The following is an 18,749-nucleotide window of genomic DNA, read 5'->3' as shown; positions in this document are numbered from 1 at the left end:
ACTTTTTTCCTAAGGATGATGAAGACTTTTTGAAGGATTTTAAGCAACGGAGGAGCATTCTCTATGGTGAATGGGTTGGGATAGGCTGTAGGCATCCGTGTGCAGGTAGAAACTACTTCATAGCCCCGGGGCCGGCGGGTGGGGGGCGGTTAGGCCTCTTGTGTGGCCAGGGTGGCAGCCGTCAAGGTGGGAAAAAGTGACCTCTTGGGCGATGCTGGGAAATAGAGGCCAGAGGACCCGCTGACGGACTGCCTGGGGCAAGAGAAACAAGATGGGGGCAGGGCTGGCTTTTTGCCTTGAGTCAGAGTGGCTGGTGGAATGTTGAGTGACAGGAGGGAGGAAGAAATCAGGGGTTCTCCCTGGCATGGTTTGCGATCCCTGGGGAGATGCAGGTGGACGTGTAGAGTGAGACTCGGATATGAATCTGGAGTTCCAGGGAGGGTCAGGCTCTGTGGTTGGGGGTCTTCAGCGTTTAGATGTTATTTAAAGCCCCAGAACAAGTTCCCTCAAGGATAATGTAGAGCTGCAGGAGAGAAATGGGCCAAAGATGGAGCTCCTGCGCATTTCAACATTTGACGGTCAAGCAGAGGAGAAGAGGCCGCAAGAGGCAGAGAAGATACAGTCAGTGAGGTCAATGGACCTTCGGGAAAGAGGAGTAAAGGAGGAGGATGCCAGCGGATCAAGTAAGATAAGAACAGAGACGTGACCGTTGAACGATTGTGACGATGGAGGATATTGGGGTTCTTAACAGGCACAGACTGGATGGAGGGTGGGGATGGAAGTCCAGGTAAAGTTGGTTAAGGAGAGACTGGGAAGGAAGGGCTATAAATAACTCCTTTTGCTGTGATGGGGGAACAGAAAAACGGAAATGTAGCGACGGGGAGAGGTGAGACCAAGGAAGGGAGTTGGTTTTTAAGGATAGGAGATATGGAAACATGTGAACAATCCCGCTGTCCTGTAGATAGACAGAAAAAATTGCAGATTTGGGAAAAAGTAAATTCAGAAGCAAGGACTTTGAGAAGGTAAGAGGGGGTGGGATCCAGAGCACAGGTGGAGGAGTGGGTCTTCTTCTTGGAGAAGGGACAGCTTAGCCACGGTAACAGAGGGGACGTGGGGAGTGTGGGTCCGATGGAGGTGGGCTGCTGGAGGGAAGCCCCGATTTGTTGCTTCCATTTTCTCAAGGAAGAAAGAGGCCGTCGCTGGCGCCGGAGACGGGGAGGGGAGGGTGTGAGGGTTTTGGAGGGAGATGAGAAGTGATGGGACGGTCTTGCAGAGGGAGGGAGGGAGGGCTGGTGCGGGGGAGGGTCAGCGCCCGCTGGAGATGGGCAGACACAGACCTGCAGGGGCCCCTGGTGTGCGGCCGTTCCAACCACGTCCAGCAGCCCCGGTCGGAGCGGAGGGGAGGGCCAGCTGGATCTGGGCGCCACTGGGGACACAGTGGAGGGAGGGAGGAGCCAGTGGTTGATCAGAGTAATGGACCACGGAGTCTAAGCTGGGGGACGAGGGAACGAGGGAGTGAGGGCCGGTGGTGGGCAAGTGGAGGGGGCCGTGAAGAGTCCAGGCGTCCTTCCAGCCTGGGTAGGGGAAACGCGGCTCACATCCCCCCGCCCCGCCCTCCGGCTTGGTGTCCAATCTCGCTTGTTTTGGGGGAGCAAGGTGTCTCTGCACACTCGTTGGGAAAGTCCTTGACCCGGGCAGAAGGGACAGAGAGGGTTCCTCTCGACTTGCCTACGAACGATGGAGAAAGAAAACCAGCCAATTCTTTCTCTGCAAGGGAGACAGAGCCTGGCGTCCTCGTGTTTTCATCTGACCTCCCTCCCCCAACTCTGAGAAATACGGCAAGTGTTTCTCCCCACTTGAGGGGTGTGGAGACTGAGGTTGGGAGATGTGGGGCAGAGCCTCTGCTCTCGGCTGCCGTTCCTGTGCTCTTTCCCAAAGTGTGTTTAGTTTGACGAGGAAGCACTGGGAGCGCCTGCCGATCCTGAAAGTGAAAGTTCAAGCCTCTTAGGACGGGAGGGTGTGTGCAAGTACCTGTGGGACCAGATTCCTCTCCGAATTACTGAGTCTCAACCCTGGGGGCCCCCAGGAGCCTCCAAAGAATATTTGGACCCTCCCCTGCCTCTGCCTTTGTTTCACTGCACAGTGATTCCTGCCCTCGGGGGTCTGTCCAACCCCCTTGCCCTGTATCTGTCTCTCTCGCTTCCAGCTTTTGGGGTCTGGTGGGCCAGCCTCCCTGGCTCACCGTGGTCCTCTGCAGAGGGTGATGGCCCTGCCACCACAGCAGAGTGGGGACGGGCGCCCAAATGGGAGGAATCCCTGGCCTTCGGGAGGGGAGGGGCAGCATCCTCAGAGGCCCCTCTGGCTCACAGCTCGAGGTCCCTCCTGCCCTCCCCTGCCTCCAACTCTTGTAATGTTTTTATTCCCCTTCCTTTTTCTCTTTCCTCCTTTTCCTCTTATTTCTTTAAACCTTCGGAATATCCCAGTTTACAGAAAAGGGGCAAATACAGCTGTTTTTTCCTCTGAGTCTTGGAGCAGGCTGTTGACACGATGCCCTGTCATCCCTAAGCGTGTTAGTGCGTGTTTCCTACAAACAAGGGCACTTCCTACGTAGCCACACGCAACCATCCAAATCGGGAGGCCAGCTTCCGCCGCCGTCATGGTCTTGTGCTCAGGCCCCATCTGAGGTGGGCTTTTGATGCAATAGCATCCTTCTCGGCAAGAGGACTCGGTTCTGACCCGCCCACTGCACTTTGTTGTCCTGTCCTGGTTTCCTTCAAGCTGGAGCTGTCAGACTCCCATTAACCTTCGTGGCCTTGACGCTTGACAACCACAGGCCAGTGTTCTGTGGGCTGTCACTCAGTTTGGAGACGTGGGACACCTCCTCACGGCTGGATTCAGGCCACCCGTCCTGGAGGGATGCCTCGGATGGGATGCTGCGTCCTCACAACATCCTGGGTGGCGTCCCCGCAGTGTAGATGTGTCCTGTTGCGACAGCATCTGCCTGGATCCCTGGCCTGGGTTATGTCCGCCAGCCATCTCCCCGTTCATTAGTGATTAGTAAGGTTTTCTGGGAGAGGTACTTTGAACCGTGGAAATACGTCCTTCCTCCCCGTTAATTGCCTGTCTTATTCAATCGGTCATCACTGTTGGTGTCAGTACTTCATCTGATGCTCAAATTCTCCCTGACTTGGTTCCTGGGAGCAACCTGGAGCTGCCTCTATGTCCTGTCCACGTAACCCCTTCACTTCGCGTGAGCTTCCTTATCTTGTGGGACAAATGTTCCAGGCCCATCTCGTACTTTCCACGTCTCTGTTCTAGAATCAGCCATTTCTCTGCGGAGTCTTGAATCCCCTCAGTGGACGATGGCTTTTAGAAATGAGGACGTGGGGCTAGGTGTGTGCATTGATTTTAGGGTGTCGAGGCTCCCAGACTGTCTCCGTGGGAAAAATTTGCGTGTGTGCTCACACATGCTCACGTCTGTGGTGTCACGTACGTGGACGCGCATTGACGTAATGCATGTTTCCGCATCTATGCACGTTGTCCAGGACGCCTTCATGTGATACCCCTGCTTCTAATTCAGCACCTCGGGGTTCTCTCTCATCTTTCCCCCTTTTCCATGTGATTCCGTCCTTTGACAGTGAAGCCCTGGCTGTCATCCTTCTTAATGTGTTTACATACTGGGTCAGCCCCCGTGTGTAAACAGTCGCCCACTGTCACCACCTCCTGCCCACGCACCTGCCACCCTGTGCTGGGCTCCGACCCCCATGCTGGGCAGCCGCCCCGTATGACCACCTCGTCTCTGGGCTCAGGCTCCGGTGGGTGCAGCCAGGCTGCCTCTGCACACAGTGCCCCCGCCCCCCGCCAGCCAGGTCCCTCCGAGGGGCCTCAGATACCCCCGGCCTGTCGTGTGCTAGTGGCGTCTGGTTTGCTCAGCCCGCCTCATGGCCCCGGAGGGAATCATTCCCTGCTCTGTAGTTTGATGGCTCACACTTGATCCTGTGCCCAGGAGGTGACGGCCCAGGAGGGACAAAGTGTTGTCCCAGGTGAATAGCCACCCCCGTGCCCCGTGCCTGTCCTACTCCTCACACGGTCCTGGGGGCCTTTTCAAGGCAAAGCCGCCTCTATTTCTTCTTCCCCGGGGGTAGCAACAGGTGGGTGGAGCTGGCGAGGCCCCCGGGGCGCTGTCCTCGGCCCTAGCTCGCTCTGCCTTGGCACGTGTACTAGAAAGAGGACAGCTTGGCTTCCATGGAAATGCTTTTGAAACACTGCAACAGCCAATTGTGTGGGTCTCGGGAGCGTAGGTGTAGAGACATAAATAACAACCCAGGACATAAAATACCTGCTACCCAGAAGCAATCAATCTCCCTCCCTCTCCACCTCCGTCCGGCTCCCGGGATGGGTTTGTTCCCAGCAGACGCACACCTCCACGCAGCCACCTGCGGACGTGCAGCCTTCACATGGCTCCTGCCACCGAGAGGCCCGCACACGTGCCCAGACTATCCTCTTGCGCTTCAGCACCGACAGCTCCCGTTTCCTCTGTTTCCCTGCCCAGGAGACCAGTGGGCTGCCGGGATGCTTAGGATGCGGATTCGTTTGTGAAAAGTGACAGAGGAGCTCAGGGACAGACACGTCTCTCCTTCTGCCCTGGAGCGTCAATGCCATAGACGGAGAGGCCTGAGAGGAGCACGATGCGCAGAGAGGCCGCAGGAAGGGCTTCGTCAGTGGCTCCCCACGGAGGAGGCACCTCCATGCACAGCTTGCAGGGCTCCTGGGGGATTAGATATCACACACGTGAGGCGCCTCGTACCACAAGCATGAACTGTAGGCCCTTCTTACATAAAGGAAGGACCTTTATGTAGGAAGGACCTACAGTTCTGCACTTGGCTCATTCCTGGCCACTCGCCCCGAGCCTCTTATAGACGATGCTTGAATTCTCCGTTCCTGTGACATCCCTCCATGCTTGCAGCCGTCCAGTCCTGGGATGACTCCCCTGATGGGGACCCCACTACAGCCGCCTGGGGCTGTGACTGTTCGAAGCACTTCCTTCCACTGAGGTGGAACCTGCCTTCCTGCAGCCTGACCCATGCTCTGTGTCGTCGCCTGGGGACCGCAGAGAATGAGGGGGACGCCCCTTCACCTGGCAGCCCTTCTCCCACAGATACAGGCGGCACACCCCCGGTTCCCTCACACTTTGCTCTGGTCTCAGCCCCCTTCTCCTCTGCCATGCTTTAGTGTCCCTCTCACCCCGCCCAAGGACCCAGCCAGGCGGCTGGAGGGGCCCAGATGCCTCCCTGCTAACACCTCCAGCCTGCTTAGCAGCTGCGGGGAACGCCGTGCCACACTGGCGCTGAGCGGGCATCAGCCACGATCTGCAATCTACCCTCCCGTGGCTGCCGAGCAGCGGCTCCTAACCTGCGTCCGGTCCGTGGACGTTTTGCATCCAGACTGAGAATCACACTTTACATTCACATCCAACCTCACGTTGTTAGATTTGGTCCTTCCTTACAAGCTACTTGGAGTCCCCAGAGCCTTACTCTTTGGGGGTCACCGTTCTCTGCGTGGTGTCATCTACACGCTGATAGGAGCCCTGGGGGAGCGGGGCAGCTCCCCTGGGCTGGTCTGGTTCAGCTCTGAATCAGCACCTTTGAATACAGTCGGGGAGCAGCTGTGAACCCTCACAATCACTGGTCAGCTTCCCCGCCACAAGGCCGCGGAGGGGCTGCCTTGTCAGACCCCTGTGGAAGGCTGGCGCGGTGATTAAGAGCTCTGGCCGGTTCACACTCAGCTCCGGCAGATCAGCTCGTGATCTTGGATACCTGACCTCCTGGGCCTCCGTTTCCGGCTCTGTGAAATGGGAATAACAGCGGTACGGACCACAGAGGGTCACTGTGAGCCGTACATAATTACCGTATGTAAAACCAGGGCGTGCTGGGGCCCGTAGTTAAATTTTCAGTGAATTTGCGGAACGGATGTGGGCATTTTGGTGGCTTGAAATTGGCCACAGTGGGAGTATTTACACGGAGAAATCAGCAGATGCTACAAATCAGGGCTTCTTTCCTGGAGAGCCCAATGGTTAAGTGTCTCTCAGCACAGCCCTTTGTAAAACACAACAGTGTACGATGTGCAGTTCGCAGCTAATAAATGTTAGCTATTGTTATGATTATTTCATTCATTAACTTGACTAATAGCCCTGTCCAAAGAAGGCAAGAGATTAATCAGATATAATTGTTTTTAATGAACCTGGACTAGTGGCTCCTGGCAATGGCTGCCTTCCTAACCGATCAGAAGCGGCCCATGAATAATCTCAGGACTGGGTTTTGTGCACCACTCCAGGGGAGGGGGCAGCTGTCAGCCACCCTCTGGGCCCTGCTCCAGGTGCTGTGGAGTTGGCAGAGAACGGAACTGTCTCAGGGAGGGGACAGACAGAAAGCAAGTGGACGCACAGCATCACAATAGAATTACAAACAGTGATGGTGCTTTGGAAGGACAGGATGGAGTAGTTGAGAAAACTGGGGGTCTGCTTTGGATGGGGTGGTCGCCCAGGCATGCCGGACCCGACTCACACCGCCCGGCGAGAGGTTCTCTCCCGGCCCTGCTTTCGGTGCTATCATGGGTGAGCCGGAATTGGGTGCGGTGGGAGCGTGTACACTGCTGACAGCAGTGGGGAATCGGGTCGTGATTCTGTCCGCTCGCAGATGCAGGACGGGGGTCTCAGGGAGGTTGGTGACGTGTACCAGGCTGCACGACAGGCCAAGATTTGGGCTCCCCTTTTGACGTCCCAAACTCTGCTCCTCTTATCAGACAAATGGAACAATAAAACCAACCACACACGTTCCCGTGAAGATGATCGAGGTAACATAGGTGAAATCACTCTGCCAGCTGCTAGTCAAACGCTACTGGTGTTTTATTCTCAGAATTAGGACTAGTTTGAAGATCTTTTGTCTCTGAACTCCGTGCCCTCTTTTGAAAATTGCTCATTCATCCATCTGTTCACTCGGTAAGGATTTCAGTGAGCTGTCAAGGGCTCTGCTCCATCCTGGAACTAGGAAGCTGCAATAGATAACGGAGAGGAGGGGATCAGAGGCTGGAGGTGGGTCAGGCCCTCAGGAGGGGTGTGCAGCCGGTTCTGTGTTGCCCAAATAGGCGTGTGGGTCACGTGGCTTTGGGGCCACGGGGGCGGGGGGGGTGGCATCGGGGCGGCTCCACGGCCCAGTAACCTGCTCTCCGTCTTAACGCTCACGACTCTCACGCCCACTCTTCTGTGGCACAGGGTCTGCTCTGCGAGCCGGGGAGGGGCCTGAATGGGGACACCATGAACTTTGGGCTCTGTGGGGTCAGCTGACTCTGGTGGACACAGTAGGGGCCCAAAGGAGATGGGTCTGGGCTGATTTTTTTTTTTTTAAAGTCAAACAAGGGACCAGGAATCAGAATGACTACATTTCTGTAATAATCACTCAAGACAAAAAGAAAAAAGATCCCACTGAAAACAACCCCCCAAAATATCTGGGTGTCTAATTTGAGAACTTGAAGTTACAGGGGAAAAATCTCCCAGGTTAGAGTTCTTGGGTCCCCATCGTACACGTACGTATGACAAATCCTTCTAAAACCTATCAGCCAGGGTCCTGTCACAGCTGGTTGAACAAAATTTCATCATCCTTATGGAATAGAAGCACAGCTCCAGAGGACGACCTCAGTGCCATCCTGAGAACTGACACAGTCTTAATGATGTGGGATCCAGATTGGGAGTGGGCTTCTGCAGCCGGTAGCTAATCAGAGCCTAAATATCGGAGGCCGAGATCCCCCTTGAAAAGGTTGCCATGGAGACGAGATGCCCGGGGCTGCATGTGCCCACACAGGCCTTGGAGACAACCCAGTGCCCTCACTGGGTTGCCATCAACCCCACCACAAGAGGCAGCATTTTGCAGATTGGACACTTACATCGGGGAGTTTCAGTGGTTGCTAGTGGCGACTCTGGAAAGCAGGAAGAATGTCCCTGATGATTCAGGGGGGCGATTGTATTTGGGTCCATAGAGAAAATGTAACCTCTTTTTCAAAAATCAGGATTGAGGAACTGCTGCAATTTAGAGTCAGACTGGACGTGAAGGCACTGCTCCTTCATTGATGTCAGCCGTCTCCACGGGCAAACTTACAGAATGCCTTACACATGCTCAATACATATTTGAAGACTCAAAACATGTTGGAGCTGCAAAGTATCTGAGGGATTTCTAGGTTCAATCTCTCTCCTCTTTTACCCCGATAAGGAAATTGAGGAAAAGAGGGGAGGAACTATTTGATGACGGTTACTTGTCAGATGGAATGAGAATATAAGTCGTCTGCCTCCAGGACCCAAGCGTAAGGTTGTGAAGGTTGGGCACTGCACAAAAGCACCTGGACAAGGGGATGAAAGGGGTCTGGAATCCAGGCCGCAGCTGGACTGAAGTGAGGTGTGCATTTTTCCTTTCACAAAGGGCCCATCTACTCAACAAGCCAAGTTGAGGGGGGGTCATGCCTGTTCCCAGAAATATTTGGATGCAGAAGGGTGATAAGAGGACAGAGGTCCAGGCTGTTCAGCATTGTAGGGGGTTAATTGATTCCTTCTGCATTTGGTAGGCAGAAACTGTGATTTTTGCTGTTCTGTGATCCACTGCACCTATGATATATCTTCTATTTATCTATCTATCTATCTATCATCTGTATCTATCTATCTATTGTCTATATCTATCGTCTATCTATCTATCTATCATCTATATCTATCTATCATCTATATCTATCGTCTATATCTATCATCTATATCTATCGTCTCTATCTATCATCTATATCTATCTATTGTCTATCTATCATCTATAGCTATCTATCTATCGTCTACATCTATTGTCTATATCTATCTATCATCTATATCTATCATCTGTATCTATCTATCTATCACCTATATCTGTCTATCATCTATATCTATCTATCTATCTATCATCTATATCTATCATCTATATCTATCGTCTATATCTATCTATCATCTATATCTATCTGTCGTCTATATCTATCTATCATCTATATCTATCATCTATATCTATCGTCTATATCTATCTACCATCTATATCTATCTATCATCTATATCTATCGTCTATATCCATCTATCATCTATATCTATCTATCGTCTATATCTATCTATCATCTATATCTATCTATCATCTATGTCTATCTATCGTCTATATCTATCATCTATATCTATCTATCATCTATATCTATCATCTGTATCTATCGTCTATATCTGTCTATCGTCTATATCTATCTATCTATCTCCCTACCTATCATCTGTTGCATCCATATAGATCAGGATAACAGCCAGTGGCTAGGAGTGCTAGGGCAGAGATCAGGAAGAGCATACACTCTCACTGGGGGGCACCCGAGGAGTATTCTGTACATTCCTGTCTGTTGGACTGGGTTAGAAGTTCTTGTCCACATCTGCTTCCCACGGTCCTATGGAGTCCTGTCTATGGAATCATGGTTGAGCCTTGTCCTAGGCACCCAGAGTGGAGGCCATGGGGCACCAGAGGCAGGAGAAAACATCTTCCTGTGCCTCAGGGAGGTCGTGATTAATGCAGGAGGAGGGACCGACCCATAGCCCCACAGTCACGTGCAGACATTACGGAAGAGGCTTCAAGAGATGTGCAAAGAGAAAGAAAACACTTGCAAATGTTTACAAAAATAAGACAAATCAGGCTTTGCATGCAAATGATTAGGCAGGTGGCTCCGGCATATATCTGCCAGGTCTTTTTTGGAATAAACTAAATGAGGCACTCTGTTTGCATTTTCAAAACTCCCATGCTTTGTCCCCTTGTGCATGCTCCTTCTGCATCCTGGGTCCTGCTCTAGCTTGAGTTCCTGCCCTTGGGTCTCAAGCCCCCGAGGAGCAGAGCTTTGACAGCCCCTTCCCCTTCCGAGCCTTTTGGTGAAGACTAGCCCTTCCTACCCTTCCTTCCCAGGGGCAGGGCTTCTGCGCAGGAAGCAGGAGGACCACACAAGCCGGGGAGTGATCAGGGCCAATGTGCCCTCAGCCACCCCCAAAAGAAGAAGACTGCCAAATGCCCAGAGGCCACAGTGCTTGGAGTCGCCATCACTCTCTGCAGACCAGCGTCCCCCTCGGAAGCGCTTTGCCTCTTCCCCCAGCAGCTGGGAGCTCACAGAGGAGGAGAAGGCTGAGGGCCAGGATGACAGCTCCGCTGGGGCTCTCCCGTCCCCTCACGAAAGGGCCCCCCTCCAGCGTCGGAGGCTTCGGCAAGCTAACAGCCAGGAGGGGAGGCTCTGGTCCCGGCCCCTCTCAATTACTTCCACCTAATTGCACTGGCATTAAGAAATGGTTCCCCCTGTGGCCTCAACGTGCAACAGATCTACAGTTTCACTCGACAACATTTCCCCTTTTTCCGGACGGCTCCTGAAGGCTGGAAGAATACCGTGCGTCACGATCTCTGTTTCTGAGACAGCTTTGAGAAAGTGCCGGTCAGCACGCAGGGTGGGACCGGCACACGGCCCCGGTCCTGCCTCTGGAAGCTGACCGACGAGGGACACCGCCGCTTTGCAGAGGAGGCCCGCGCCTTGGACTCCACTCGGCTGGAAATTATCCAACAGTGCATGAGCCAGCCAGATGTGATGCACTCCCCCTTCGACCTTTAGTTCCACAAATCAACCATCAGCCCATGCCTTATTAAAGTTATCTGCAGGGAAAAAAAAAAAAAAAAGAACCCCACTTTGTGCCGGAAGTGCCTGACACCTACTCCTTTCAGAGGGGCCTTATCTGATTAAGCTTTGATTAAACACCACGCCCTGGAGAGCAAATCATCATTAGACACTGCCGATGGGCACCCCGGCACCATCCACTGTGAGGGCGGGGAGTAAAGCCGGTGACCTGAGTGCCCTTTGCCATCTAGGAGTCTGTCATCCGCATTCATTTTCAGGAAACTCAGATTCAGGACAGAGGTGGTGTTTTGTTTTCTTTTGTTTTTTACTCCTGAGTACAGGCCATTGTTTAGTTTTCCCAGAAAAGCTCAGGCATTGGGTGGTTTTTTCAGAGGATGGCGCAGACAGGGTTTCCCTCTAGAGGAAAGGTTCTGATGGGAGCAGCCAACCCATACATCACCCTGTGTCAATTGCACAGCCAGTGGCATCTAAGATAGCTTTTGCTCTGATCTTTACAGCAGTGAATGCAAAACGAGATTCCCAAACTCTGTGTATGTCTACGTCAAATGATCAAAAACTCAACTGAGAAGTTTCTCCTGCCGTAGAGGGAGGGGTCTTGGAAGGGACTCAGGAGCAGAGGCCATTTAGGGAAGGGCCTTTGTCCCGATCTTACCCCCGTTACCTCTCCATCGGCTGGTGCTAGATAATACTTGCCTTCTCTAGAGCCCCAACTGCGAGCCTGCACCTCACCTGTGACATTTCATTACATCAGTACAACCTCCCACCATGTAGATGTCACTTCCCCCGGTTGTTCTCTGGGGAACTGGAGTTCGGTTGGGCCAAGTGACTTGCAGAAAGTCATACAGCTAGTGATGAGAAGATCCAGCACTTAAACCCAGGTTTCCTGAGTGCGGAGCCCATGCTCTTGTCAAAACACCAAATTTCCTTCCTCTCCAGCTCTAGATGGGCAGCCCCTGGGGCTAAGCCCGGGCTGTGAACAGATACAAGGGTAGGAGAGGCAGCCTCTCTTCCTGCTGTGGGTTTGAATCATCACGGTAGCCTGACATGGGGTGGGGACTCCGAGAAGTGTGAGAGTCGCTGCTTATCAGACCCGGGCTCTGTTTGCACGCTCATCCTTTAACCCCTCTAAGCCTCAGTTTCCTTAAAGAGGAGAATAAGAATAGAGTGTTTACTTCAAAGACTTGTTGGACGATGACAGGACAGGTGCCTGTCTTGGGCTTAGCACAGCGCCAGCCACACAGCAACTGCTCAGTACGTTTTAGGGGGAACATGCCAAGAGTTTTCAATCCTCTTAGGGCAAACTAGCTTGGTGAAGGGGGAGATAGGCCACCTCCTAGAAGGAGAATCAGAACAGCGCTGACACCTGTAGGTCGATCGGGTCCTGATGCGGGGTGCTCATGGCTCCCGGTCAGGGTGCCCAAAAAGTGTGGCCATGGGGTTCTTATTTTCCAGTCATCACCATCTTCAAGGGGAAGGTGGAGGAGGTGGAACTGCCCGAGGAGAAGGTGGACATCATCATCAGCGAGTGGATGGGCTACTGTCTGTTCTATGAATCGATGCTCAACACCGTCATCTTTGCCAGGGACAAGTGGCTGGTAAGCCTGCTGCATGCTGTCCCTTCGCTGGTCTGCCGGCTGCCTCGCTGCTCTGCCCCACCGCCTGCAGCCCAGGAAGAATACAGCCACTGCTTCCGGGCCCCTCTCTTTAAACTAGATTTGCTTCTGGGGACAGAATGAGCTTTCTTAGGTCTAACCTTGGCCTCTTTTGGTATAATTGACACCCATTCTTTGCTGTCCAAAGTCGATGCTGGTCACCAAGTGCTAGGGACTTGCATGGCTGCCAGAGAGCCCAGTGTGCTTTTGACCTTGGCTTCTCCAGGCTCAAAAGTTAAAACATCTTCCACCGTCCCTCACTGGACATACCTCTGCCCCTCCTCATGTGTCCCATTGACCCCACCTCGGCCCCTTGAGTTTTCCCATGTACCAAAGTCAAAACTGAGCTTCCCTGCCCAACCCTAGTCCCGGCCAAGGTGACAGACAGTCTGCTGAGTGAGAAATACTGGCAAGGGGGTGCCTGTCTGGTGACTCTATGTGCAGTTCAAAAATGTGATGTCTTTGTCAGGTGAATAGATTACGAGACCCATTTCTCCACAATTCATCAACAGAAACCTGGAGGGCTTATGTTTCCAGACCGGGCAGCATTGTACGTGGTAGCAATTGAGGACAGACAGTACAAGGACTTCAAAATCCACTGTAAGTCACCTTTTGATTTTCTGTTGGGCTTTTTTTTTTTTTTTTTTTTTGCGGTACGCGGGCCTCTCACTGTTGTGGCCTCTCCCGTTGCGGAGCAGAGGCTCCGGACGCGCAGGCTCAGTGGCCATGGCTCACGGGCCCAGCCGCTCCGCGGCATGTGGGATCTTCCCGGACCAGGGCACGAACCCGTGTCCCCTGCATCGTCAGGCGGACTCTCAACCACTGCGCCACCAGGGAAGCCCTGGGCTTATTTATTTCTGCGCGTTTGGGGTGGACAGCGCTTCAGCGGGCTGACGAGCAGCTGCTCTCGCGGCCACAGCTGCCGTGCCTCTGGAGTTTACCTGTGACGCTTTCTGGATTCTTCTCTCTGGATGTTTTCCCCTGGTCCCAAGAGTGGGGTTCTACAGAGAGGGAATAAGCAGCGTGGCTGGTGGGAGATAAAGCGGGGAGAGAATGAACACAGTGCGAATGGAAAATGGACGAAGCAGCAGAAGCCGAGGTTTTGCAGAGCTGTCCGGGGGGCTGGAAGCTGTTAAGCGTCATTTATCCCCAGCGTCCACACAGGGGCAGGGACCACGGGTCTCCAGCCAGGCCAGTCGTTTTGAACCCTGCTTTTGTACCCTTCAAACTTTTCATCATTATATCGATTCTCCTTCCCATTAAGTAAAAGATGGGGAGAGATGGGGTCTGGCCATGTAGGTGTCGGGGGCAGGCAGGGGACTTATCCGCACCTGTGTTCATTATGCCTCATCAGCTGAAAACGTGTTGTCTTAGAAAAAAGCCCCCCAAACCCTCCAACGTTTTATCTGGTCCCCAAAGGGTTGTTGTGTTCTATTTCCTTTCAAGGGTAACTATTCTCAGTGACACAAACCTGGTCCTCCACGAGATTAAAAGGATTATGTTTTCATAAGGTTTAGAGACAGCCATGTGTCCTCAGCCAGAACTAAAACGACCAAGGGGCAAAGACCCCCCACACAGAAGCATGCGTGCGAAGTGACCAGAGCACAAGCGGAAATTCCAAACGGTCTAATGGGCTCTGCAGATCTGGGTTCCAGCCCCTGCAGTGCTAAACCCCCTTGGCAAGACTACCTACAGTGGAGGGGTTCCCGGACGGGACAGATGGGCCTCCTGCCCCCAGAGGCTAGGCCTCCAGAGCTCCACAAAGTCTTGTGCCGTCTAATCATTGTTCGTGCTGCTGGCGATACCACAGAATGAGTGCATCTGCGTGTGTGTTCACACCCTTCTGGAAATATAAACTCAGAGCATGAAGTTCAGAGACGGGTTCGGGAGAAGACAGAAATGGGACGATTGTCTGAGGCTCTGTGCCCTATGCCTACAGCCCTTCTGGCATCATTTCCAACATTCGATAAACAATGAGAGGTAGGGGGGCCGAGGTTAGATGATCCTGCTCCGAAGTTGGCCAGCCCTGGCTTCACATCCTATGGGTGACCGTGAGCAAATTACCTAACATCTCTGAGCCTCGGTTGAGATGAAGTCCCCAATCCTATGGACTTGCCATGAGGATTAAGTGAGGTGATATATACTAAGGGACGTGAGAGTCGTTGGTGCTGCGTGCACCAGCCTGGTCTCCGAATGTATCGCTAAACCCCTTCCTGCTCATGGCTCTGGCCCCCGAGCCTGACTGCCAAGCTCGTTGGCCTCCAGTGGCTCAGAATCTAGGACAGATGTGCCCTCCTGATAAGTTTCAGAAACAGCTCAACAGGGAATGTTGATCAAATGCATGTATAAGTAGGACATGTTTTGCCCTGGAGCTGCGCGGTAATGCTGTTTTTGGAGTTCTTGCCGTAACTGTGTAAATCGTGTTTGGGGGAGAACATTCAGACCCATTCTTTGTTCTCACGTGCACTGAATATTGATTGAGCTCCGACCCTCGGCACAGCTCTTTAAGGAACTTCCTCATGGTTTAAAAGCAAACATACCTCACCCTCCTCATTGCCTGGATCACGGACCTTGGCTAACGCATCTTGCAGTGAGGACTGGACCCGTCCCGACAGGCGCTGGGGCACTGGCCGCTACTCAGGTGCCAGCCTAGGACTGGAGACCGTGGGGTGGAGTCTTGTCCTGCCCATTGCAATGTTCATACCTTCTGAAAAAGAAAAGAAAATGAAAAGTCAGCCCCATTTTTTCTTGTGGAAACTCTGTAGTCTGTCAACACCACTGCCCCCCAAACCAAAAAGCTCACACACCTTTACGTTTTATTTAACATATTCTCGTTTTCTATTTAAACGTTGTTTTTTTTTTTAATGCCCTGCTTCTGTTTTTAGTGAAGGAAGCAAGTCCATTTAGAAATCTGTTTTAAATAAACAGGGATTTTGATTGCTCTCAGGTCTTAATCAAGAGTGAAAGCATAAAGGTTAATGATTGCCAAGGGAACAATTGTAAGCAAATGCCAGTTGGCTCAGGAACCAGCTAAAAGAGAAAAATCTTAAAGTGGGGCAGGAGAGGGAGACAAGCCCAGTCCCCTGCAGAAAGGAAATTAAGAAAACAATTTCTTCCCTTCCCTCCCCCCTTCTCCTCCCCTTCCCTCCTTTCTCAACCACGTGCAACGTGGGAACACAGGCATGAGTGAAATACAGAGCCTGCCCTCAATTTGCTCACCGACTACTAGAGAACACACAGAAAGAGAGACGTGATTGTCATGTACGAGGCTCACAGCACATATTTTGTTGAGTGAATGAATGAGAAAATGAATGAAGGAATAGAAGTAAACCAGCAGACGGATGTGCAAGGTGGACGGTTTAACCCTGAGAGAGGAGCAATCATTACATTTTGTTTTTACTCTGGGGATTTCTAGAATCTCAAAATGGGAAGGAAATTTGGTAGATATTCTATTTGATTTTGTTGCCCAGTACATGAATCTAGAACCTGCTGAGGGTCAGAGGATGGGCACCAGCTTCCCCACTGCCGAGAAGGTGACAAGGAACCCCTCGTGTAGATTTGGTGGTGCCTATAGCTGAAGGGTTGAAGGGCAGAACCTCTTGGAAGGCTCAGACGCTCTCCATGGGTTTCCCTTCCACCACCACCCCGACATCCAGAGTTCTATTTCTAGCCTATTTTACACAAGGAGCTGACTTTGATCTGAGAGCCTGAAGTGTATTAAACTATTACACGCACTTTCCTTTCTGACTAGAGGAGAAGCTGTAAGTGGCTCCTGGTAGCACTTGCTCTGATTTTCTCGGAGGCAGAGTCCCATTTGCCCTAGCAGGGAAGCTCCAATTACTTGGGCCAGGGAAGGGAGGGACTGTGTAGCTACAGGTCTCTCCAATGAAGAGTGAAATTTGTTTTCCGGTCTTTCATATTCCTGTCTTTGTTTTCAGTTTTATTATCTCCTCTGATATATCCATTCTGCTCATAAGGCCATTGGAAGAATTCTTCATCTTTGATATTGTGATTTTCACTTCCAGCATTTCCACTGGCTCTTTTTTATGGTTCCCATCTCACCGATGAAATTCTTCATCTGTTCATGCATGTTTTCTCCATTAGATTCTTTTTCTTTTTTTTAAGTAGGCAGTCTCTCTCTACAGGTTACATTCTTTTTTTAAAATAATTTATTATTTATTTATTTATTGTCTGCGTTGGGTCTTCGTTGCTGTGCACGGGCTTTCTCTAGTTGTGGTGAGCGAGGGCTACTCTTCGTTGCGTGTGCGGGCTTCTCATTGCGGTGGCTTCTCTTGTTGTGGAGCACAGGCTCTAGGTGCGCGGGCTTCAGTAGCTGCAGCACTCGGACTCAGTAGTTGCAGTGCATGGGCTCAGTAGTTGTGGCTCGTGGGCTCAGTAGTTGTGGCTCGTGGGCTCTAGAGCACAGGCTCAGTAGTTGTGGCGCATGGGCTTAGTCGCTCCGTGGCATGTGGGATCTTCCCGCACCTAGGATCAAACCCGTGTCCTCTGCACTGGCAGGCTGATTCTTAACCACTGTGCCACCAGGGAAGTCCCTCCATTAGATTCTTTAAAATATTTATTACGGGTACTTGAACGTCTCTGTTAGATAATCCCAACACCTGATCTCTGAGTCTGTTTCTATTGACTATTTTTTCTTTTGATGATGGGTCATGTTTTTCTTTCTTTTCCATGTGTCTTGTAATTTTTATTAATGCTGGGCCTTGGGAGTAATGCTGGACAGTAGAGACAGATGCATAATTTATGCCCAGAGAAGAGCATACCTTTTCCCCTGCCAGGCCATTAAAGTGGGACTTCTAGTCCATCTGGTCTGTAGTTATGGTAGGTCTGGGATTTGTTGCTGCTTTAGTTACATTCATTGCACCATAGCATGGTCCTTTTCAAGAGTTTGTTTTAATACAGAAACTAAATTTCACAGGTCCTTCTGATGTTATTTTTTTTAATCCCCAGAAAATTAATTACAGTATTTCCTGCTGGCTGGTGACCCTCACCCCCCATTCACTCATTCAATAGACAAGACAGAATTACAACAAAAGATTAATATGCCTGGTGTCTATCCTCTCCCATCCCTGCCTCGCATAATGTAAAGAAGCTAGTGGGAAATGAATGGTCAGCAGAAAGGAGAGAAAAGTCTAATGTCCTGGGTGATCGGTCATTGAATAACTGGAAGTGGGCAGTCTGGCTGGGGAGAGAAGACACGAATTAACCCCTAAGAAGATCACTAAAACACGAGGCATTGTGAAGCAGGACAGGCTTAAAAGTTTGGGAATACATTCCAATTAAAAAAGCGTTATCCGTGGACCTCTACTGGGCCAGATGCTCTGCTGTAGGTGCTGAGGTTACAGGAGAGGTCCCATGGTTGGGAGTCGTTGGAGAAGGTGTCACAGTGGCCATTAGAGACTTTAAGTCCATTTGAAAGAGACTTCGAAAATTCTTTAGCCCAAGGATTTCTAACCGGTTGGAATTGCCTATGTAGACGTGAAAATTCCAGCTCACTGGGGCACAAATCTGGGGATTCTGATTCAGTAGGTCTGACTGTGGTCCAGGAATCTGTACTTTAAAGAGTGTCCCAGATGATTCCGGAACACAGAACCACGGAACCAAACTCCTCACTTTACAAAACAAGCCAGAGATAAGGGGACCGATCTGCCAAGGTCACACAGCTTGGAGTGGCAAAGCCAGGGTGCAAACCACATAACGGCGGCAACAATTGTGTATCAAGGGCTTTCTATGGGCCAGGCGCTGTATCATGTACTTTATATATATTATCACATTTAATCCTCCTAACAACTCTATAGAGTAACTAGCATGATCGTCATCTCCATTTTAAAGAAGAAACCAACTCTTTGGGAGGTTAAATTCTTGCCTGGAGTTGCACAGCAAATAAACAGCAGAGCCCAGATTTGAAGCCCAAAGCCCAGGACTTTAACCATTACCCACATAGACTCTTAGATATCTGCCTAACTTTTTTTTTTTTTTTTTGCGGTACGCGGGCTTCTCACTGTTGTGGCCTCTCCCGTCGCGGAGCACAGGCTCCGGACGCACAGGCTCACGGGCCCAGCCATGGCTCACGGGCCCAGCCGCTCCGCGGCACATGGAATCTTCCCGGGCCGGGTCACGAACCCGTGTCCCCTGCATCGGCAGGCGGACTCTCAACCACTGCGCCACCAGGGAAGCCCCCTGCCTGACTTTTTCACTGAACCTTAACTTAAAGCAGGGCTGGGAGAGGGAAAGAGCAGGTACGCGGCTGCAGGTCTCTTGAGAAGGGGTTTTAACCAAAGGCAGTGTGTTTTGGTGTGCATGTTCTATCTGGGTGAGCAGGGACGGCTATTCCCAGATTCTAGAAGGAGGTCTTCTCTGAAGCAGGTGCTGTTGACACACTTCCCC

General features: G+C 51.6%; 1 protein-coding gene and 1 pseudogene across 2 annotated transcripts in view; both read left to right on the top strand.

The window, feature by feature from the left end:
• The window catches only part of PRMT8 (protein arginine methyltransferase 8), a 79,414-nt gene that overhangs the window by 45,166 nt on the left and 15,499 nt on the right, over positions 1-18,749 (top strand). For both annotated transcript variants that reach the window (XM_060165594.1, XM_060165595.1), the window contains exons 5-6: positions 12,145-12,287; positions 12,857-12,944. In XM_060165594.1, the coding sequence (XP_060021577.1) occupies positions 12,145-12,287; positions 12,857-12,944 (231 nt within the window). The remainder of the gene's footprint in view (positions 1-12,144; positions 12,288-12,856; positions 12,945-18,749) is intronic.
• Positions 548-10,668, top strand: LOC132529220 (forkhead box protein R1-like; annotated as a pseudogene).

This window comes from Lagenorhynchus albirostris, chromosome 11 (assembly GCF_949774975.1).
Source record: "Lagenorhynchus albirostris chromosome 11, mLagAlb1.1, whole genome shotgun sequence".
NCBI classification, from domain to species: Eukaryota; Metazoa; Chordata; class Mammalia; order Artiodactyla; family Delphinidae; genus Lagenorhynchus; species Lagenorhynchus albirostris.
The sequence above is the reverse complement of the archived record's forward strand: the minus strand, read 5'-3'. Positions and strand labels throughout refer to the sequence as shown.